The 24243-nt window shown below is 43.7% G+C and overlaps 1 protein-coding gene across 2 annotated transcripts; it reads right to left on the minus strand.

The window, feature by feature from the left end:
• Window positions 1-2526: 2526 nt before the first annotated feature.
• On the minus strand, window positions 2527-19757 carry BMP3 (bone morphogenetic protein 3). 2 transcript variants are annotated; one of them, XM_061443844.1, is made up of 4 exons: window positions 18700-19757; window positions 9386-10296; window positions 6398-6477; window positions 5617-5782 (listed from the first exon to the last, which is right to left on the minus strand). In XM_061443844.1, exons 1-4 carry the CDS (start codon window positions 19031-19033, stop codon window positions 5776-5778), a joined length of 1332 nt encoding a protein of 443 aa, XP_061299828.1. In that variant the 5' UTR covers window positions 19034-19757; the 3' UTR covers window positions 5617-5775. The 2 variants fall into 2 exon arrangements, with proteins under 2 accessions (XP_061299821.1, XP_061299828.1); XM_061443837.1 differs by lacking the exon at window positions 6398-6477 and having other exon boundaries at window positions 2527-5782; window positions 18700-19741.
• Window positions 19758-24243: the final 4486 nt, after the last annotated feature.

Below are 24243 nucleotides of genomic sequence, written 5' to 3' on the forward strand. Positions count from 1 at the left end.
CTCAGAATTCATTATTTACCTATCATTATGTCAAAGACCTGTGTATGTTAAAGACTGACGCACTTTTTGTCTTTTCTTTTTTTTTTTTCATGAAAAAGGTTAAAGTTGGATGTTGGTCTCCTGAGTGCCACTTTTGTGGATATGCAATATTTAACAGAGTTTAACAATATGGCACACACAGACATTTGAAATCTAATTAATCTCTTGACATTTGACTTAAAGTCAAAGCAGTGGACCACAAGATGAATAAGGATTATTGTTCTAAACTCCACAATTTCAATTCTACTTTAGCTCCTGAGATTTCAATCACATTAACACAAAAGGTATAAAGTTTGGGATTTGCTGTACCATATAATGGAAACTGGGTTTTAAACATTCAGATAAGCATCTCTGCTTACACTGCTAGTGGCGGTTACCTCAGGACATTAGCCAAAACCAGGATTGTGGCAGTAAAGCCTGGAAAAGGTCATTTAGTGCATATAATGGTTTGGGCTGGAAAGGATCTTAAGACCACCCAGTTCCAACCCCCCTGCCATGGGCAGGGGCACCTCATACTAGACCATGTCATCCAAGGCTCTGTCCAGCGTGGAGTTGAACACAGACAGGGATGGAGCATTCACCACTTCTTTGGGCAACCTGTTCCAACACTGAACTTTATATATAAATAATCTCCTCAGAAAATTATTTCCATCATGAAAAAAAAGGAATTGTTAAACCATTTATGAAGTATATAATAAGATTTAAAAAAAGCTGAAAATGTAAAATCATTTGTAAGTAATGCTAGGCAACAAGTGAATAGATTAGCTTTGAATTACAGTGGATATCTTTCCTAAAGACAGAATTACTGGGAGTTGTTTTTTCTACATACTTAAGATAGCTAACAGGCACAAAATGAAACAATGCCAAGGGTCTCAATAATCTGTTTGCAAAAAAAACTGCTTCCTGGTAGCTGAAGAGAGGTGGGAAGAAATTCTCCCTGCTAACATCTGGAGTCTTGGAAAAAAAAAAACAACCTTGACAGGACTGACCCCCTAATCTGGATCCCTTATAATATTTAGTAAGCATTTAATTTTTTTAAGCTCCATATATACATGAATTATCACACTATAATGGAAAAATAAGAGAGATTGATGACCCATAATATTCTGTCTTTAGCCTTTTCTTTTTAAAGACAGCATAATAGCTCATGAATATGCAATGCTTTCATTAACAGTATGGACAGAGAGTGTTAACAGGATGGAATAAGATGCACCTTCAGCAGTTTTCCAGCTGACACTAAAATGAGGCAAGCAGTTGATATGGTGAAGGGCTGAGCTAACATTCAGAAAAAGCTCAAGAAGCAGAAGAGCTAAACATAATGGGTTGCCACAAACCTCTTCTAGTTCAACAAAGGCAAATACAAAGTTCTGCACTTGGGAAGAGATAAATTGATGACATAGTATAGGCAGAGGCTGAAAACATACACACCATGTGGTTCACCCTCCTAAACATCTTGGCTGCCCTCCCCTGGACTTGCTCCTTTCTGTCAATGTCTATGTTATAGTTTGAACCTCCGAACTAGGCATTGTACTCTAGATGAAATCTCACAAGTGCCCAGTAGAGAAGAATAATCACTTTTCTCCCTATTCCTGTCACTCTTTCTCGTCGCAGCCCTCTTTGCCTTTATTCCTGTAAGGGCACACTGCTGCCTCATGTTCAACTTTTCTATTTGGACTCCAGGATTCTTTTCTGCAAAGTGAAGCTTACTTTCCACTTCAGTAGATCATGTTCTTCTCCATCACACAAAAATCATCCAAAAAGGACAAGGTGAATATCAAAGACAGTGGCAGATGAAGTTTAAGCTATGGTGTAATGAACACCACAGATTTATGTTGGCAATGGAAAGGATAAAATGCCCTTTAGTTTGTATGGAACAACTTTCCTCCCTGTTCATTAAAAGAAAAACTTACAGTCTATAATTACAAGACTACAATTACAATACCTTCATAACAATTCTTGCAAACCAAACTTCAAAAGTTCTTAACTTGACACTTGAGCCCTTAATCAATAAACCACTGGCCAAAATCCAGGTTTCCAGTACTCTGAAGGTTAGCCAAGGGGAAAAACAAATGAGAGTCTTACTTGAGGTTTATTTTTGGCTGTTTACTCTTTTTCCTAGTCAGGATACTGAAGTTCTGTGAGCCCAAGTTTGTGTTACCTAATCACTAACAGTCTGACAATATTATTGGAGCGATTTATAAAATAGCACAAGCTTTATAAAATTCACAAACTTGAATAATATTTATATCCCATTTCCTTAATTTGGAAACTAGCATGATAGAAGTAGCACACACATCTAAACTGCAAGAACTCTCAAGCAGTTCTAAGTGTGATAGGCAGTTTGCTGAGAAACAATCAAAGAATCAGAATCCTGTGAACCATCCCTCTCCAATTCAGGCATATTTCCTCTTTTTTCTTTTCTTCTGGCCCTATTATCACACCACTAATTTCAGAGTGAATCTGTTCCAAACAGAGGAGAGGTTTCCATGAGATTCCAAATTCAGCCTCCAAGGGTGGGATTTTCAAGAGCTTTCTGCAGCAGTCTCCTATGGTCTGATCCTCACTGGGGACTTTGCTCCCCAAAGAGCCTATCTGAAGAGAGACCATGCATAGTTCGAGACATTCTCCTGCCCATCTTATGAGCCAGCCATTAAAATAACATGCAGGCATCAGATACCATGTAATTAGATGGGAAGCAGAGCCATTTATTGAGGAACAGTATTTCAAACAGCAGAACATGTGGGAAAAGCTTCCCCCACCCCCCGTGCTGATTTGAGATGAAAATGGTGATTAACAACAGAGTTGGGAATCGTTTTGAAGTCCCTACTAGTACGAAGTTATATACACTACCTGTATTTAGTTAGTGCCTCTGCTCCAGAGATCAGACGTTGGGAAGCTTGGCTGCAAACACCCTGTTCTGGTCTGAGGAACTCCACTACCATCCAAGTGGTGGGCCAGGGCACATCTGAACTCTGCATTTTCCTCTGAGGAGCTCAGTTCCTGGCACTGCTCATGCCAGACACCATTCACAGGCTGAGGTGGGCTTGGCTCAGTCCCCATCTTCTGCTCAAGAGCCAGCTGCTCCAATTCATCTACAGCGAGTGGGAAGCTCCTTACCTTGCAGGGTCCATTTTCCCCAGCTTTTTCCTGGGGGGCCCACTATCCTTCTCTGAAGCACCAGTCTCATCTGCAGTGGGATAAGGTCCTCCCCAGCCCTCCCGTGGGGAGTCACAAAGCTGCCTCTTCTGGCTGTGCTGCACTGGGGAAGGTGGAGTCCGGTGCTACTCTAAAGGAAAGACCATTCTGTAATCCTAGCACTGGGTGATGCGGGGAGAAATCCAGACCTTGAGGGCTACAGAGCAGTTCCCACCTTTCTACTCAGGACACCTCAAGAGCCTCAAAAACACTGTGAAGGAAACGATTTTGGCAGTAACAGCTACTTACCACCAACCAGCCAGCTCACCATGAGCAAAGAGAACATATTGCACAAAGGTGAGGTTGCCTTGTCAAGCTCTATAAAAGCTGTTTTGCAACAAGCTCTCTACAAACTGAACATTAGGCTTAGCTGGTTTACTGTTTGAGCTTCTGTGTTTTAAAAGCAGCCATTGTCATGCTGAACTGTTAAAAATGATGGACTTATCTGGGCAGCTCTCACAAAGAACAGCTATTCCAAACTGCTGCTTCTGGTTTTGCTTGCCAGGCCTAATGACTATTGAAAATCCCGGCCTGCTTCCAGCTTAGCCAGTGGCACAGGGCAGCCTGTGGTGTACATCACTTCTTTTGCCTGTCCTTAAAGACAGCGGCTCACGTAGCCCTGCAACAGACAGGTAAGCAGGTTCTTTTCCATTACCAAGACACAGTTATGAAAAGCTCGTGGTTGCCTGCAACTGTCTGCTTAGCCAGAAGAAAAGCACAGATTTTTTTCCTCCTGTTTTTAAGTCTATTTGCAAAGATTTAAGTCAATTTGCACAGAGAATATGACTTTTCTCCTGCATATGGAAGTGGATCAAATGAACCTACACAGTTTCACACTTAGTGCGTGGTTTTGCACATGCATATTATATTACTCAGGTTAGTAAACATGACAGCACCAGTGGCCACATATAGAAATCAACGACGAAGTGCTTAAACTGGCCTCCAATAGCAGTGAAGATGCAAAAAAGCATTTCCTGTTGTCATTTTCAATCTACTGAGGAATTGCTTACTCCCAAGTAGAGAATTTAACTCTCGTGGTGATGGAGAATTGATTTATTCCCTCTGAATATTTGCCCTCTAAACACGCTATTTCAGAGAGTCTGTTATGATGGTAACTTAGGAAAACGCTGGTTAACATTTACTCATTGCAAACTGAAACATTGCTCTCACCAGCCAAAAGTGCTTTCAAAAGCAGATCGTGCTGCTGGAAAGAGAACCGGGATTCTGTCTAAAGTACTTCTGTGAGCATTTACTCTGTAACAGAACAAACTCTTTGCAGCTGTGCCTGAGATCAATTAGATGTTTTCTTTCCTGGTTGTAGTTTCTCAAATGATGTTTTAGAAGAAAACCTTAAATTGACAGCATAAGTATGGACAATTTGATTTTCAGAGAAGTGAACTGAGATAAGGAAAAAAGAAAAAAAAACATCTACTGATTCATGTAACCATCAAAACAGAGGCAATTTTGGTCAAATAATCGTAGCTAAGGCCTACAGGTTAAGAATTACGGACCAAATAATTTCACGTCAGGAATTGCCTGGCATGATTTACTCACAGATTATTTGCAACTGTGTTCTAGAACAAGTCCCTCGGCCACTTCACTGAGTGGGATACATTCACACCCTTGGCACACCACTTCTGGAGCACCATGGAAGACAATTCTGGTTTCTGGAAGATGTGGTGCTTTTGAGATACCCCAATTGTGCAGGCAGCCATAATGCATTTTATGTTCTTCTGACTGGGGGCAACAAGATCTAACAGGCTGAACTAGGAAAACAAATACACACATTTAGTCAGTGTATATTAATTCGAATACATCTTAAGCTGTATACCTAAGGCTCTTAGGATATCGGATTTGTTTTTCCTCCTTGCTGCACTACTCAATAACCTACGGCAGAAAGCTTAGCTTTAAAATCCAGACCAGTATATTTTGAATTTCTCTCCCCTTTAGTCACCGTAAGAACAGAGACAAAAATCAAGAGCTACTGCTGCTGCTTCCAGCGCCTTGTACAAAAATAAATCAAGATGTCCTTCTGACAGTCTCAAAAATCTTGAAGAGTCTTCTGCAAATTCCTCTTCCATCTTTTGATTTCAACAGAGACAGTAAGTTCCCATTCCCAAGACTCGTGTCTTGGTCAAATTCAAGATGAATGAAGTCTGTGTTCTCTTTCCTTGGAATTGCCATTCCATTTCCATCCTCAGTGTTTGGATTTCCTTACATTGTTTTTCTCTTTGTCCAAACAAAATGCACTGGCAGCACAAACAAAAAGTACATACTGCGAAACACTCCCCAGCCCATTCTGCCCTCCCCAGCAGCAAGTGATCATCTCAGCATTTCAAAAGGGTCTCCTGAGACGTTATCTGCATGCACAGGACTCCACTGTCATGTTGGGGTACACCTTAAGAACCACATTTTTATTTTCATCAAAGAATAAGATACTAAGAGAAGACATTTTGTCGGGAATGCAGCAAGGCTCAGGAATGCCTGGGACGACACCAACGGCTCTCACTATGCTCTGGATGGTGGCATGGTTGGATGGCTTCAAGGCCTGCAAGAGAAAAATAGGACAGAGAATATAACTACTACAGCCACATTAGAAGGGACCCGCATACCCTAGAACAAAACTGGTTTCTTCAAGAAGGGTCCTATAGAGACCCCACAGCTGATCAGCTGTACAATATATCTTCTATCAAATTAAGTCACACTGGGGCTGCAATTTAGTAGAACCTGCAAAGGATTCACTGGGCAGCATTCAGCTACTCTTGTACATGCAGATGTTACACACTGCCTGACCTTTTACCCCTGTGGCTGTTTAAGTTTACTGTCATAGCTTATCAGATGAATGAGATGCAGGGGAGTGGTGATGCTTTGTTCAAAACATAAATGCAAAGTTTGTTGCACCATCCTCCTCATGGCTATAGTTTCCCAGCATTGTTACAAAGACATTTACACAGACATTTACAAAGACATCATCTCCATCTGTGATTCTACGAGTCTATGATCTAGGCAGCTCATCTCAAGAAAGACATCTCTGTTTGGAGTTCAAGAATACCTGTGCTCCTCAGTAGTAATTGATAGGGATATAAGAAAATGTCTTAGATTAGTATACAACACAGATTTCTGCATCATTTCTGCCTGCAAAAGGGGGCAAAAGCTCTGGTACCATCCAGCCTTGTCTCTTGTCTCAGGTGCAGTCCAGCATTCTCCACAAAGGGACCTGGGAGCCAAATGGATCTCCTGAGCCTGCTGGTCAGACATCAAAAGGTAAAACATCTACCAAGACCCAGTTTCCCATTGCCAGTAGTACTGAAAGTAAAAAAGGTGTCTGAAGGTGCTGTGTTAAGTTCCCATAGGAAACCCTTCCGTTCAGATATGGAATCCGTACCAATAAAATGCTAACTTGCATAGAACTAATTTGAAGGACGGCCCCAGCTGCCTGTGGGAATCACCTGGATATGTTCTGTCATTCTATGATGAAAGAAATATCTCCATTTGATACATGTATTGTACAAGACAGAACAGCCTCCATACTGGCTGAAGTCCATTTGGGATACACTGCCTCTGGCCCTTAAAGTACACTCTTGGGGATAACCGGCTCCGCTTCTGCCAGTGGGAACGTAACTGTGACCCCAAGTAAAATCCAAAGGGGTGTGCTTTGTGGGAAGGCGAATTCCCTCCAGAGTACTGACCCGGCACACTGCCCTGCACAAGGGCCAGCTCAGGCCATTGCCCCAGTCATGGAAAGTGGGCAGAGATTTGCTTTTAGGAGAGGAGAAGTAGGGGAGGCCAAGAGGAGCAGTGGGAGGAAAAGAAGCCGAGCTGCCTCCAAACTGACAGATGTGTAAACAAGTCCAGCTGCAGCTCCAGCCAAGCTGCACACCATCACTCGGGGTCTTGCTGCTCTGTTGAATTCCCTTAATGATGGATTATGGGCAGGGCAAATGGTGTCAGTTCTGAGCTTTCATTCCCGACCTGGGAATGCACTCTGCAGCATTAGGCAAGCCCAGTGCATGTGGGTCTGTCAGCAGTCAAAGCAGCTATGAAATCTCAGAAAGGGTAAGGCCAGAAAATGTGGAGGTAGGAAGGGGAAGGGTAGAAGAGGCACGTCCATGCTTCCTTACCCATCAGGTTGTGAACTTCAGGAACCCGCCCTCAGCAAGAGAACATTATATACTCATAGGCACAGATTAGTTTGCTATTGACTGATGGTTATAGCATCACTTTGCAAACAGGGTCTTATTAGTTGCACAAGACACTATGCATAGCTCAAGAATAACACATGGCTCTAGAATGCGCTCGCTTCACCTTTTTATAGAATTTAGCTTTCCATTCTCTTTGGAAAACAAGGTCATTTTGGTTTTCACAATTCAAAAAGTGCACAAGAGGAACAATTTGAATTCCAACAGTGACAGGAATTTAGCAATTCCTTTCAGGGAACCAGACTCACCGGGGTGTTGGTATCCCACTCTATATGCAGTACCTGGCAGCAAACGTTCAGCTTCACAGTGCCTAAATAACTGTAATGCTCTGCTGCTATAATCCCTCACACAACTGAGTCCAGAGAGTTGCACACAGAAAGGCCAGATTAGGCCCTTTAATAGAATTTGGAGAAGGAAACTGTTCTCCCGGTTATGGCTTTGCAGGCTTAGTTTATAGCAATTGGACCTCCTGCTTCATGTCAAAGTCATTTAAACTCTGCACTGTATTTGCTGCTGTTTATTTGCTGTTTATTTCTTGCCTTTTTTCTACTATCAGCTTTTTCCAGAGCAGAGACCACTTCTGGTAGCATGTACATGCCTACCCCAGGCAGAGCAGAGGGATGAAGAAGGAGGAAGAACACTCCTTTGGGACTGCCAGACTTAGCTACCATAAGAGTAGCCAATAGTGCAAGTGTACTTATCTGAGAAACTGGAGCTAAATCGCAGTACCTTGGGCACTGAGATACTTTACCTGCAGGAAAGCAAAACCTGAATTTGGCAGAACATAAATTGGTCTTTTCCAAACTAGTTCATTCTATGATTCTATGAACTGAGCTTCACTTTGCCTCTTCAGAACCACCGGTACTAAACTCATCTCAGGACTTTTTACTCACGGGAGCATTTGCATCACTCATTGTGCTCTTCTCCAGAGGTTTGAAGGAAGTCTGGGAGTTAGGCCATGATGTTATGGAGCACGCTACCGATGGAATCATAGAATCAACTAGGTTGGAAGAGACCATTACCCCAGGACTGCCAAGTCCACCACAAAGCCATGTCACTACCTAGCGATGGTAGGCTTGCAAAGGCTCTGTGAAAGGAATAGCACCCTTGATATCACAGTGCTTTTTCATCATTACTTTAGGTTTCTGCAAGTTTATCTATCTCCACAAAGATACATGATGATTTTTGCTGCTGGAGAACCTGTGTTCTCAAAGTCTCACCTGCACTCTCGAAGAGAGACTTGCTTTCTGTCTGAAGTTTGTTATCTCCTATTTTGACAGTCGAAGCAAGGGCTTCTAAAGCCACTACATTCAAACTGCTTTTGAGAAACCCTTGTTTGCTCTCGAGCATGCTTATTATTGAGCAACCAGTCTACATCAGGCACTGGCTAACCCTGCAGATACATGCTATGTATTGACTATTAAAAGAGAGCTTTTCTGCCTCAGGAGCACATCACCCTTTCTTGCTACCTACATGCAACCACCTCACACCCAGAGGGCATTTCACAAGTCAGGTGGCCAGCATCCACTGCCTTTGGAGCCACTTGTTCCATCAAAGAAGCAATTCATCACTGGAGTCTTTTGCTTAAATTTGAGCATCCCAACTGACTGCTCGCTATGCGGGAAGTATTTTTGGCAATTTTGAATCATAGATTCCTAGAATAGCTAGGGTTGGAAAGGACCTTAGTTCCAACCCCAATGACATGGGCAGGGACACCTCACACTAAATTTGGGGACTGGACAAAAAAAATAACATGCAGTATTTTTGTTTTAATTGCCTTTACAAGCCTGTCTTTTTACTAGCTCTTCTAACCACTAATCCTTGCAGCATGACACAAAGATACCACTTACTACATTTGAACATGTAATGGGTGACCAACCACCTTTTAGTGACTCAAGAAAGAAAATGCACAGTTTGTGGTAACAGCGCAAATGAAGTAATAAAGACCATACCTTTGAAATTGGGAATTGGCATTCCCCTGAGCAGTAATAGGCATCAAAGGATTTTGGGGAAATAATCCACTCGTTCCAGCCAATGTCTGCAAAATCCACCTTGAGATAACGCCGGGTGCAATACCGGGGCTCATTCCACTGCTTCCTCCTCGCCTTCTTCAGCGTTTGCTCATTGAATTGAAGGGCCTGGCTCTTCTGGTGAGGATTCTTCCTCTGCTTTTTCTTACTCTTTGCCCTGTCTGACAGCTGTGGCTGGAGGCTTCTGTAGGGTTTTCTGTCCTCCCATCTCTCATCCTCATTGTACTGGTACTCGGCTCCTGGAAGCTCATTATTCTGCAATGGCAAGAGGATGTTTGTGGAGCGTTTTTGTCGCCACTTCCCAAGGCTGCTCCTCACGTGGTTTTCCGGCCTGGGAAGGACCCTCGCCAGAAGATGATGGTGCCCTTGCAAACTAGAGATGACACTCTCTGGCTCTGAAATTGCAGAATCATTGGCATAAATCAGAATGTAGGGTTCATAGAGAGAAGGTGCTCGTTCCCAGGGGCAATGGTTGCTCAGATCCATTTTGACACCTATCAGTAGTTCATTGTTTTGTTTTGCTCCATGCAGGAGCTGAGTGATATCCTTTCTCTGCCAGGAAAAGGTGTCCTGGTGAGCTATGGAGACATTGATGAGGAAATGTCCTAGGGTCCAAGTCTTGTTCCCCACAGAAGGTAAGGTCCAGACTGAAAGATGTATCTGCATTTCAGGTTTCCTGTGCCTGTGATGAGAACAGTCTCTGGACCCAGAACAGTTCCACTTCACATGCAGCAAATCACCAGTATAATAATATACTGAAGCTGACAAGACATTTTCAGACTCTTTGAGGGATGTCAAGTTAAAAACATACATCTTCTGGCTTTCAGGGCTCCCTAAAAGGGGAAATACTTGTATAAGAATATAGGCATTTCACAACATTACAGTGGAGAAAGGATCGTGAAGTTCACAGGACATTTTCACACAGTGCTGTGGGAATGGGTTTAGGCTGTTATTCAGAAAAATAACCAAGCTGGTAAACTGGTGACTGTAAATAAAGCACTTTCCATCCAATTTCCTTACAATACTTGACTCCATCCAGAAATACACATTTCCTACTGGTCCTCTGACTTCAGGAAACCAACTCGGCCACAGATCCAGAAAAGCGTCATTTCCAGTACAGGTCTTTCAAAGAGTTTGACAGCTTTATGTTCTGGGTGACATTCTGTGCTTCCAGCCTGCGACATCCCAACTGCTAACATCAATAAAGTCCATCAAAAGAGTATATTCTCCCTCTACCTCTCCATCCTCACCCCAGCAATCAGAGTAGCCTCTTATAAATATTTTTTTCTAACAGATACATTAAAAAGACAGGAATCATCTCTGGAAAGACAGCACCCTTCCCAGCAGATCACATGTGCTGCTTCATTAAATTAGGGAAACAACAACATATACGTTTGTCAGCCAAACAGGCAAAAAAAAAAAGGCCAAATAATTTACAGAAGACACCCTCATTCACACATTCAGCCCAACGTATATGAGTGGATCATATAGGTAAGTTCCCAATAGCTGAAACTATGGTACCACACCCACCTAATTTCTAGCTATTACTTATGCCTGGGGAACTAGATTCCCTTTGAATTCAGTCCTGCTTTCGATTCCTCAAGCCGATATCATCTGTTTATTACATTTGTACTAAGCACACATGAGGACTTGACCTCTGCTTGGTTTGTAATTGCTACTATAATAAAGTTAATACGTAATTTGGCAGAGCACTAAGTACATCAGACTTAGGAACCAGAATTTATGCTATCTCATGAATGCCTGTTCAAGAAGTTATTATGTGAATCACTGTTGTATGTTTGGATTTTATTTTTTAATAAGAATTTTTTAATAAGAATTCCACTTAACAAATACTGCCTGTTCTAAATTGGCATATCGTAGTGGAACAGAAAACAAGCTGCTTTGGTTTATAAAGAAACCCTAGATGGTATGAAACAGGAGGAATATATAGTTTTGAATGAAAGCAAAACTCAAAAAGCCACTTTTGGCATTTAACTCTACACCCAAACCTAAGAACTTGCAGCAGGTGGTGCTATTTTCTCACTAAATGATCACACTCAACCATCTCTCAAGTTTTCACATCATTCAAGCTGCAAAATCAGCTTGAAACCAGTGACTAGTGGCTGGCACAGATGTCTACAGATTTGCTGGCTTCCGGCTTGGAAGAACCCAACTGTGCGGCCTGGGTTTGTGTCACAACTTAGGAACGCTATGTCAAACACATCTATTGTGTGATAGTGATCCCTGACTCCCAGATGTGAGCAATGCACTGAAATAAGTGTTCCTGCAGCATAAGCATTAAAAATGACAGACGCAAAGCTTTAAAATACCTACAAATGCAATTTTTCCTCAGGAAAATTTCACTCCCCTTAAATGAAACTTTATCCTTAAACCCAGAGGACAGAAACTGCTGAAAACCTGTCTCCACCATAATGTCATTAAGCTGTTAGCCCAGGTTAGGAGCAGAGTTGAAACTTCTCACCACGGCCAGGAGGTATCCAGTAGCATCTAACTAAATTTCCTTGTTATGTGGGAAGCTTTCAATGAGTCTCATCCAGCTACTGACACAAGTGAAGTTTTACTGAGTGATGTGAGCTGAGGCTTTAGTTTTTAAAATTACTTACACCAATAATTCCTCTCATACAGACTGTTCCATTGATTGATTTACCCCCCTCACTAATCCCAAAGAACCCTAAACAAAACCCCAAGTCAAGTCTGAGTGGGGCTTTAATTCCAACACCTTGTCAATGTTCAGTAAATGGTATTCCTAGGATGCTGCCATCACTAGCTCCATGTTCAGTGGAAAGGAAGAGGTATGCAAACTGCAAGGTCAAGTCCATCAACAACTGCTCAGCAGCCAGTAGGAAGATGCAGACTGACTAAGCACAGACAAGGCCTCTGGCCAGGTTGCACTCTAAGCCAAGACAGACCTCCTTTAGGGTCTTAAGGGCAACCTGATCTCCTTGCAAGAAAGCCCTCTATTGATCTAGAAGGTCAAAATCAGCTTTGCAGGTGAAAGGAAAACACAAGCTCAGAAACTGACACCCTAGAAGATCACTCATCAGAATAGCTTTTTTTCTTAAGTTTTCAATATCAAACCAACCCAGTGAAGACAGCAGCTTTGCAGCAGCTTTCTTGATGCTGTCTTTCAGAGGGGTGCTGGACAGAAGGTCCCTCTCTTCCAGGGCTGGCTCTTATGATGCAGCAGCGGTGGGAAGACCAGAGGAGCCCTGGTAGAATACCTTGTCAATGTTCCGTAAATGGAATTCCTAGGATGCTGCCATCACTTTGCTGCCTGGCAAGATTCTGTCTGCAGCCTGTGAGCAGCTGTGCTTAGTAAACCTCACACTCATCTACAGCAGTATACAATGCATTTCAGTGACAACTTAGTATTATATGAGCAGCAGTAACTTCCCTAGCTCATTTCCTACACTTCCCAACACTGCGAGCAGCAGACCGCTATCAGGGTAGCCCTACTTGAGCTATGTCTTTTAGTTCTTTCTTTAATGAGTTCTGCTATCTCAGCTTTGATCTTTTGTAGTACAGAACAGGAAGCACAGAAGACTTCTCAACAACAAAGCATGAGAGGAGAAGACTGAAGGGGAAATGAGCAAAAGAAATACATGTGTAACAGAGCTATATGCAAGTAATACCTTCCACATACTCTGAGCCTGGATTTCAACAGCAATCTCTGCTGAGGGAGCACTGTATGTTGCTGCCAGCCCAATGAGGAATTTTGCAGACCAAACTCTGTACACAAGAGCTCTTTTGAATTGCAATGGGGAAGACATCACATCACTACACTGTCAGTATCGCTTGCTCCTACTGACTAGAACTTTGGAGGTACATGCAGTTGAAAGCATAAGCTAGATATTTATTGGCCTCCTTGGCCCATATGCAAGTCATTACTCAGCTGCCTGCACTCTCTCATGTGAATGGAACCCAGACCCCAGTAGCACCATGGCAAAGTTTACCATGTTGTCTATGGGAGATGCCAGCTTATTTACGGATAGCTCAGACCAGAAAGCCACCCAGCTCACAGCTCTACAGCCAAAGTACTTGTACCCACTGAATCTCGTCAGAGGCATGACCCGTGCTTCCTCACCTCCCTGCAATAGCCCACAGCTGCATGGAATGCCTGTTATGGCATTAAAAAGGTATTTGAAGAAAAAGCATTTAGTCTGTGGAGACTGGCATCACCAGCATAAACATATTCATGTTACAAGGGGCAATTCCAGGCATCAATAAGCTAGAACAAGTCTGTTAACACGTGGTATGTTTACCTTTATAGAGGATGCACTGACATTTTTAGGGACTGCCGGTGAAAAAGAATGCAATAACGAGGACTATTTAGTTATACAGTCATAATCAGTCATCATTTAAATGAGATATTTAATATTTTATAAACTGTGCCCTTGTGCCAGTGCAGAGTTAAGAATGTATCAGTGTTTCCATTGTAGAACTTGTTTTCATGAGTTCATAGCCCAGCTACAGAAGTTTGCTCAGACCAGGAAATGCTAACAAGTTCCAGAACAGGAACACAGATTTGGAAGTCAGATTTCTTGTTTTCTCCTACCTTTGCTCAAAATCAATTGCTGCTTCCCCCTTACCAATTTGAGTATTTTGCAAAAGGAAAATACAGGATCTGGTTCTCTCTTTTTAAAGAGCCATAAGACTTGATGTCAAATTGGGTTTATTATTTTTTTAGCAAAGCAGATAAGGTTATAGCAGCTAGTAATTTGATATAAAAAAGTAAAAAGTCCACTAGACTGGTTAAAGCTATCAGTTACTAAAATAATTTCAAGAAGCACCAATGGTGCATGCTTAGGATTGAACCTACATGTGGATTTTATGATATAAAAACCATAAATATGCACACTGCATATCATAAATGTGGCTGCACACTGGGAAAAACATCTCTTTTCTATATATTTTAAGCAGAAAGACCGTAGCAGGTCTGAAAACTGAACATAATATTGAAGTTAGCATAAGCTAAGCAGCTAAGGAGGTTGCATCAATAAAGTACACAAATCCAGGAAGGAGAAAACAAAAAGCCAACCCTACTCCTTCTCACCATCCTCGTGAATTCCACTTCAGCTAGTGGCAGTAGGTCACACTGTGCACAGCGTGTCCCGTTCAGGTCAGAACACTTCACATGTAAAGTGCCATGCTGGAGACACCAAGTGGGGACTGCGAGCACTGATCACGCATATGCGTGACAGCACAGTGAGGCAGGGAGTAACACAAGCCAGAAACCCCAAATTCTGAGTCAGGTCCTGAGGGGCCAAACCTACAGATCCTGCCCATTTTCCTTAGAGGAGGTTTGCAGATTCGGGCCTAGTCTACACAAATTCCAGCTTAATGCTTTACAAGTTCCCTTTGCCTAAAAATTACCAGGATGCTGCCTGTATTTTATTTCTAAGGGTACAGCTACAAAAAAAAAAAAAAAACAAACCCCAAAAGCCACAAACTCTTCCTGTCTCCTGCCTGTATGTTTTTAAAAGTCTTGTTACAGAAGACCCTTCATATTACCAGAGCTCAGAGAGGCTAGAACACAGCCCATACTGGTTTTTGCAGGTCAGTGATGAGCTTTCCCTGTGCAGTGCTCAGTTTCCCCTGTTTCCGTGGGCACTTAATACCACAACAAAGGAAAGCAAGGCGTTTTGAAAAGGAGGAGAGCATAGTTCTGAAACCACAAGAATCGGCCTAGGGGCAGGTGTAATACCTGAAATTGCTTGAAATTCAGTCAATTAAAAAAGAGTTTAAAGTAATTTCTGACTGTATAGCTTTACTATAACATCATTAGAGGGACCCTCCAATTAAAGTGGATTTTTTTTTAAATGACTCATTTGCAAGACATGTTCTATGATTAAAAGCACTTTCAAAAGCAAACTGAAAGTCTTGCATTTGAGGCTTTTAACTTTCTGCTCTCTCTTATTTATTCCATGCTGTATCTTTCCTCCAGCTCCTGAGCCTCAGAAGTTGCAGATCAGCACCCCTCTAGGGGAAGCACTCAAAGCAAGCAGATTTCTGACATCTGGAGGTCTGGTCATTCAGTGGTTCTGCTAACTGGCAGGAGATAAAAATGTTCATGTGCAGAAGCTGAAGCACAGACTCAACCACAGCTTAAGAGAAAGTGTTCAGTTCTAACTTGCAGATCACCCAGCTTCTCTCCCAGCTATCTTTGTAGAGTCCCAGGGGACGGAAAACCATTCACTGTTGTGGTACCCACAGGTAAAGATCCAGAAAAGGCTTTGTCTTGAGATTTTTCCTAAAGCAGAGCCTGGCCTGAGTAAGACCTGGCCTGAGTAAGACAAAGGCTGCTGGTGCCACCTCAGAAATCTGAGAAAACTGCCACAGAAATCACAGGCTGAACATCCTTTGATTCAAATACATAGACATAAATGAGAGCAGTGAAGTCAATGAGAGAGAATGGTGCAGGAATGTCACTTGATCCACTGTGAATGACAGACATTCTTACCTCACTGAAACGGATCTGGGGCTTGAGGTTTCTTTTGGCTTTGTCATGGGCACCACAGGTTCCTTTTTTGAGTGACTCAAACTGAACAATTATATTTTGAGATAATTTAGCAAGATTAACGGGAAAGAGATTTGCCTGAATATAAGATCAGATGAACAATCATCAAAACTAATGGCCAACCCCCCCCAGCCCAAGCAACAAACCGCTAATAATCCATCCTACTTGTGGAATCTGGTGTGCAAGAGAATTCAGGGCAGCACAGGATGGGAACTTCAGAGGTAGCCACACAGGGCTGAAGCTCTCATCCTAGCCCCTCAGAGGACTGAGACACAGAAAGAGAAACTTGCATTTAACAGATGGTAGGATGTTTCTTTTGATTAGTCACATCTTAGTTCTTTCTTCTTGGCTGTCCAGCACAAGACCACAGCTGCCACATAGAACAACACTTTTCTTCCACTAGAAATGAGGACAAGTCTCAACAAATGCTATCAGTTGTTGGTCTCATCACACAACCTGTCTTAAAGGGTATCAACAATTTGTCTGGCAGGTTACCAGTGAAATCTCTGAGAGGCCTTTCCTGTGTACCACAGAAAAAACAGAGCCCTCCAGGGGAAAAGTGAGGACTGAAAGGTTTCACAGCCACCCCGAGAGTTGTGTTTCAGAAAATAAACTCTTTTTTCTCCTGAAAATATACAATTAAATTGAAAAATGTATGGTTAAACTGCAAATCAAATCACTAAAGATTGTCTTCAAGACCTTTTGCTGTAGATGTAGGAAAACAGGCAGATTTTTAGGGAAGTTCTGCTCATCACAAACAAAAAGCTGTCTCCTGAAGGGGCTGCCAGCAGGGATGGTAAAATCTGCTTAAGGAGAAACAGCAACATAATTTAGTAATTTAACTGATGCAGCCACATTGTAAGGACTACAGGAAGCCTGTGGGAGACTGAAATGTGCAGTCAAGGAATGCAACGGTCAGAGCAGAGGATTTGGAAACAAACTACCTCAAAAGGGAGATGCAGTGGATGTACCATTTCCTTCAAAGTACTGGCCAGCCAGTTGGGCACAGGGAAAATGACAGAAAGGAGAAAAAGCCTTTTTGCTCCCCCCACTGCCCCGAGGAAAATTTGACCTGAGGTTTTTCTGGAAAATCGCTTTTCTGCCATCAATAACTATACAACATGAGCTGCTACTACCTATGGCGAGAAAGAGACAACAGATAACTGGTTAAAGGGTTTGCATTAATACTTACAAGAGCGTCAAAAAGCTTACAACGACACGCAGTTTGTTGCTTTGGCACTTGAGCTGTGGAAGTATTGGAGGAGGCAGAAAGAGATTACTCAATAGTGTGTTTATAGGACTGCTGCCACCCAATGTCAAGTGAGAGTATAAATATAATCAGAAAGACTAGAGAGATGGGATTTCAACCAAAGGCCTTCTAAGGTTTAGAACAATAAATATATTTAATCAGATATGTTTAAAGGAGCAAATATCACTCTGCTGGGATTATACACCCTCCCCCTTTTTTAGTATTATACCTTCCCCTCTTTCAGCAAGGGAACCACTTATTTTAGAGCAAAGCAACATACATTAGATGTTACCTTGCAAAAAGTGGTCACGTCAGAAAAACAAGAGAGTTCCTCTGCAGGAACAACAGCTCGGGAGTCCCAGCCCTCCATCCTTCAAACCCAGGGTATTTATACCTCTAAAACCTCTCCTGTGGACAGAAATACTTGCAGCAACGTCTGATGAGAGCATTTATAGAGCTGAATCCTAAAACACCAGAAGCCATTCAATTATTTATAGTACTTGATCTCTGTGCAGAGCTATCCTATAAGAGACACTGTTGCCTTTGAAGAATCAGAAGTAATGACTTCCAAAGAAACCTAAGGCAAATCTGGCACCCAGCTCTCAGTTTCCTGGGAGAGGAAAGAATCAATACAGGTCCCTGAAACTCTCAGATGACACTGACTTTTACCAATAGACACTTGCCCATGAAAAAGATGGTGGGTCAATCCACTAGTGCAATGAAAAATAGAAGACTGGCAAATTGGGCTGCTACGTACAGCATGACAGTTATCATACAAACAGCCAGTTTTGGGGATGCTGTGGATTTGAGAAGCATATCCAATGAGGGTCAGAGCCAAGACAGTGCCATCCTCCATTTTTGCTAGCTGGGACGCTGCAATGTTATATGCATATCTCCCCTTATGAAAAATGGCTTTACATTTTCATAAATCTACCTGTGCATGACAGTCTGTAATCACAGAGACAGCTAAGCTCCACTGCCAAAGATGTTGAGATGCAGTATTTACCATGCACAAATGATGCTTCAACTAAACTCATTTGATACTGCCCCTAATTGCCAGTACTGTCACCAGTGTCACCAAATGAGGACACTTGTAGATGGTATATAGGGTCGCCTAACCACATTTCTGCTCTACCACATGCAACTCAGCCCTTGGTTTCAGCAGAAGCTACACGTGCAAAACACTGATAAGAAAAAGCTCCAGAGAGGATATGTTAATGACTCCACTTCCCTCATATGGTGCTCAGCTATCATACGGCAGACATGGCATATGGAGTTGAAGAGATAAACCAGTGATTAAAATATGTGAGGCAATATAAACATTATAACCTAAAATACACGACTGTGGCTGCAGGAAGCGTTACTTTGCCAATCCGTTTCTCATCTCCTTCCCTCCATCCAGTTCCCCGGCACTAAACCGGACACACTCATTCCAACAGCTGGACTTACCTGCGGGCAGAGGGCGGAAGCCTCGCACCGTGTTGCCGTGGCGGAGGGGCAGACCCAGCAAGTCCTGGGGCTGCTCCACCGCTCGTCCTGCGCTGTACTGGTCGTAGAGCCTCAGCATGTGCTCCGAGACCTTGTCCCGCGGCTGCAGCTGCTCCTCTGCATGCCGTGGGCCACAGTCACCTGCAGCGGCTCTGGCCCGTCCGCGCCGCACAGCTCCCAGGGTTGTGCGCCGCCGCAGCCCGACCCAGCGATCCTTCAGCGCATCCCCTAGAGCCAGGCACAGGCAGCCCCAGCCCAGGCACAGGCACAGCACCCAGCGGATAGACGCCTCCATCCTGCCCCTCCGAGCTCGCCAGGTAGGCTCCGGCGTCCCCCGAGTCCTGGCCAGCAGGCAGGAATAGGCCAGGGACCCCAGCGCAGCTTGCTTCGGCCAGGAGAGACTCCGGCAGCAAGACGTGCAGATTTAGCAGGCTGTGCTAAAGAAACACAGGCGGGCTTTCCTCTTTCTGGGGGGCAAAATAAAGAAGGGAAAAAAGAAAATAAGAAGAAAAGATAAAAAGTGGGGCGGAGGAAATAAACCGCCCGTTCTCCCCGGCGCTGGCACTGATGGCGTTTATTCCCCCTGCTGAGCAGGTTGTTTCTTGACGAGAGGCGAAGGTGCTGCTCCCGATGCTCACTCCTCTCCTGGACTGGTGCAGGCTCAGCGCGGGTGAAGTTTTTTGTGGGGTGTGCGTGTGCGAGTGAGTGCGAGACTCGGCGCTGGGGCTGATCTGTGCAGTCTGCAGCCAATCACACCACGCCCTGCTCGCTCGCCTGCGAACAAGAGGAAAGGCAAAGGGTAAACCACCACCCGAAGGAAAGCGCACACAGAGGCAGACGCACAGGGAGACTCAGATATGGAAATCCAATCACTGGCACTGACTGCGTCCCTGAGGGCAGCCGGGAAATAGGGTGGCGGGATGTCCCCTTCCCACCTCCACCCCGCCTCTTCCAAAGGCAGTAAAATATAACATGACTTCAGTAAAACGCAAATCACAAGTCAAACCGCGCTCAGCTTGCTCCCCGGGGAAGCCTCGAGGCTTGGCTGGACTCAGAGCACAAGCCCATGGCCCAGGTGAAAGGGACGCTGTCCAGGTTGTGCTGGGCTCAGCACACCTCTCCCAAGGAGCTTCCATGCTCGGTGGCACTTCACTCCCTCCTCTATCAACCTTCAACCGGGCCAGGGCTGGCAGCAGTGTACCTCAGCAGCCCAGAGCCCATGGGAAGGGAAGTGCACCATGCCCAGGTAAAAGGAGGACAACTCGTCTCAGGCAACAGCCCTTCAACATAGTGAGCTGCATGGCATCCACCAGGGAAATCCTGCACCTCAGGACTCCTCCACCCACAGCACAGCAAGGTACTTCTTGCTTGACTGAGAGCATTTCACGAGGCTCCTGACTTTGCTGCTTTTCACTACCAAAAGGATAGAAATGCTTGGGCCCCCTTCCTAGCACCACAGCACCAGACAATATGTCCCTTCCACAATATACTTAGCAACATAAAGAGAGGTAGAAGAGAAGCCTCTGCTTTGTTTTCAGAATTTTTAAAGACACTGGTTCCCAGACTTCATTCCTAACCTGAAGGGGGGAAATTAGAAAGTTGGCTTGTAGATCAGTACGTGCAGCTTAGCACACATCATTTCCCTCATGCAGCATTCACGTTTTTCAACAGGCTAGAGGAACTGTATCATTATCAAACACTAAATATAACACTAAAATACATCAGGTATTGGAGGTTGAACTTGCCTTTCAAATCCTATGGAGTTTGTGATCAGTAACAAATGTTGTTATGCAGTTTTAATAAGTCCATCCATCACTACATGAGGCCAGTGTCTGCTGGCAGGTAGGAAGCAAAGCGAACATTTTCAAAGGCAGGATAATGATTTCTATATGCTTCTATATCTGAGTGCTCAAATACAACCCATGTCAGTGTCTCGGTTTCAAACAGTTCTGAGGCATCATCACATTTGCAATACACAGCTCAAAATGTTATCCATAGATGTCCAAACACACTCCATTCCAATATTAATGCCAATAGTAACATTAGCTATACTTTTCACTTCTCTAGGTAAGAAACTTACATTACTGCAATAAAAATGCAAACTGTACAAATAAATGTACATAATTAAAGCATTAAGGCATGATCAAGGTTTTAGACACAAATAATAAAACCAGTGCAGGAAGACAACACAATAATTTGAACTGAGAGCTAGAAAGTTCAGCACAAGCAGCTATCTCTGGCTTACGTCCACAGCAGAACTGTCAATCCCAGAGAAGGATCTTTGGGCGACTGGAATACTGGAATTGTCATTTCAACTTCAGTCATGTTACTGGCAAGAAATGTGATCTAAAAACCAAAAGCCAGCAACGCACCATAGCTCTTTAAATAAAACAAACCTAAAGGAATCCTCTTTTAAACCTACAGTGTGCAATAACTGCCTGTAAGAATGTGGAGCTTTGCATAGCCAACACATCTTCCAAACTGTGGCCTGATTCTTGAGATTGGACCCCTCTGCATCAGAAATGACTTCAGTAAAAGAAAGGTAATTAAAATACTCAGAGACATCTAACACCATACTCAAGCAAAGTTAGACTAGAACTAACTGAAGTTCAACATAGAAGCTCATGCACCCTATTGCTAAGCTTTTATCTTAAACCTTTTATGTGTTGACAAAAAGCCCTGCTTATGCAAAATCAATTCAGAATTTGGCTCCCAAAGCCTTGCCCTACCACTTGGCTATGGTTATTCAAGTTAAGTGTCTAGAAAGTTCGCTGTACTTGTTACAGCCAGGAAGAAAAAAGACAGTGTGAGGAAGGAGAAAGTGACTTCTTGGGGCGTTAGGTGCCTTCTCTGAACCCCCCCTATTAGACAGCTGCTGCAATTCTTTCAGGGGTGCTGCAGAAGAACATGCTGGGTTTCAAATACTCCCTGCTTTATGGATTGTCCCTGTGACATGGTGGGACACTTGTTACATGCACTTCTGCAGCTCCTGAAACTGAAAAATATCCATAGCTTGAACTGAGCATAAGATTTTCAAACTCCAGAGCACTGTGACTGCACAAACCAAACCAGCACATACAAGGAGTTACTCCTCATTAGTAAATAATACTTGTCAAAATCTCAGACCTGACTTCTAAGAAAACAGTGCTTTTGCACTTCCCTGTTCTTTCTTTTCTGTTTCTTCCATTCAAGTGCTACAAATCACTAGCAAGTTAAGCACTGTTCAGAAAACCCAACTTCAACCATGTCCCAGAGAGCTGATGATTTAACCCATGGGTTTCAGAAGAGTTGCACTGATTCCCAAGGGAAAAAAGAGGTACCAGGCACCATGGTGAAGCTGTGAGCTTAGCCTGGATGGAGGGGCACGGTGCTTCCATTATGAATACCATGGAGGTAGAGGCACCCACAGGCTCACCCTCAAAACAACTGTTCTAACAGATAGCCTTGCTAAACTGCAGGCATCACTGACTGCCACTGAAATTGCCCCTTCATCTTCCAGATGCAGTTATTTCCAACCAGGAGGCATGCTCTGCTTTTTGGCTTTGGTAAAAGTATCTGAAAGAGCAAATTCAATGGATTATTTAGGTAATGGCCAGATTCCAGCTGCTTCTATAGGCCTATAATAATGTGCTGGCATGCAGCATTCATGGGACAGGACAGGAAGTGGAAAGAAGTAATTCACAAGTGGACTGGGACAGCGATGTAATGGGAAAAGGACATGCTGTGTTAAAAGTCCACACTGCCAGAGAGGGACTCTTCACCTGACATGGTGACCTAGGGACCCAATGCCCAACTGAAAGGCCGGTGCCATCAGTACTGCCAAATGTGAGTTTGTTACACCAGTGCCCTACCCAATCTCAGTAGGAATGAGAGTGAAAAGGACCCAAAACCACTTAGAATAACAGAATGGTTTGGGTTGGAAGTGACCTTAAGATCATCCAGTTCCAACCCCCTGCCATGTGCAGGGACACCTCACACTAGACCATGTTGCCCAATGCTCTGTCCAGACTGGCCTTGAACACTGCCAGATCAAGAACATCAAGAATGAGACAATGACTTCCATTTAATCTTTCTCTAAATGCTCCATTTATGAGTGACAGCTTAACGACTTGTTATCTCTGCACTTTTTTGGTGAGGATCCAAACACATGTGACAGTGCTTTGCCTCCTGCAGTGATGTACCACTCCTAGCTTGCAGTGAGACAGGCCCCGAGTCAGTGTTAGCTTGCTGCGACCACAGTAGAAGGGAAGTGGTCTATAAACTCTACAGCTTCCCACAGCCATCCCAGGGAACCATGCAGACAGCTCCTTTTGGTACCCTGCAAACAGGGCCAGGGCTGCTCCCTCCACGTTTGCAGCAGAGAGCTCTGTCCCTGCAGGTAATCCTCCACCTCTTGACATTGCCTTGGGACACTGAGAGGCAGAGGATCTGAGGAATCTGCCCTTGTTCTGCTCTTTAGTGATTGTTTTCACAGCAGATGAGATATACCCTTGTGCAATGATAAGGATGATAAGGGGGCTGGAGTACCTTCCATATGAAGACAGGCTGAGAAAGTTGGGGCTGTTCAGCCTCAGAAGAGAAGGCTGCATGGAGACCTCAGAGCAGCCTTCCAGTATCTGAAGGGGGCCTACAGGGATGCCAGAGAGGGACTCTTCATCAGACTGTAGTGACAGGACAAGAGGTAATGGGTTGAAACTGAAACAGAGGAAACTCAGGTTAGAGATAAGAAACAAGTTCTTTACTGTGAGGGTGTGAAGCACTGGAAGAGGCTGCCCAGAGAACTGGTAAATGCTCCATCCGTGTCAGTGTTCAAGGCCAGACTGGACAGAGCCTTGGGAGACATGGTCTAGTGTGAGCCGTCCCTGCCCATGGAAAGGGGTTGGAACTAGATCATCTTAAGGATCTTTCCAACCCAAACCATTCTATGATTCTATGATAATATTCCTGTCCCATGAAACCCAGTAGGATGGTTTAACACATCAGTATAAGCAGAGTCCAAGCTTGTAATTCCATTCTGATACCTCACACATGCTAAAATTACTCCATAATTCTACTACTGCTAAATATCAGGCTTACCATGAAGCACTTCAGCAACGTAACTTTACGCAAAACCAGAGCTTACCCTGAATCGAAAGAGCTATGCATCTTTTTTGATGGTTTAATCTTCATGACCCCTCTTTTCTGTAGAAGATTTCTGCTTTGGCTGACCAAAAAGAAGCCAGTTTACCCCAGCTGTTGTGGTCACTGTGCTGCTATGACTGTCACAGAACAAGTGAACCAAATTTTGGCAGGAAAAAATCATGCTTAATTGAAACTAAGCTGATTAAACTCTCCAGATTAACACCCGCTTTTGAAAATACACATCTTGGCACATGAACAGCAGTCTCTGCATCTGAAAGCAGGATCTGAATTTGCTGGTTGTGGGGAGAAAAATCTTCTTTCATCAACTGATGAATATTCATCACTACTGGTTGCACACTTAATGTCCTTTGCTGAGTTGACAGA

Source organism: Pezoporus flaviventris, unplaced genomic scaffold (assembly GCF_033815535.1).
Source record: "Pezoporus flaviventris isolate CSIRO_AGI_PZ_B2104156 unplaced genomic scaffold, CSIRO_AGI_Pfla_v1 ptg000002l, whole genome shotgun sequence".
NCBI classification, from domain to species: domain Eukaryota; kingdom Metazoa; phylum Chordata; class Aves; order Psittaciformes; family Psittacidae; genus Pezoporus; species Pezoporus flaviventris.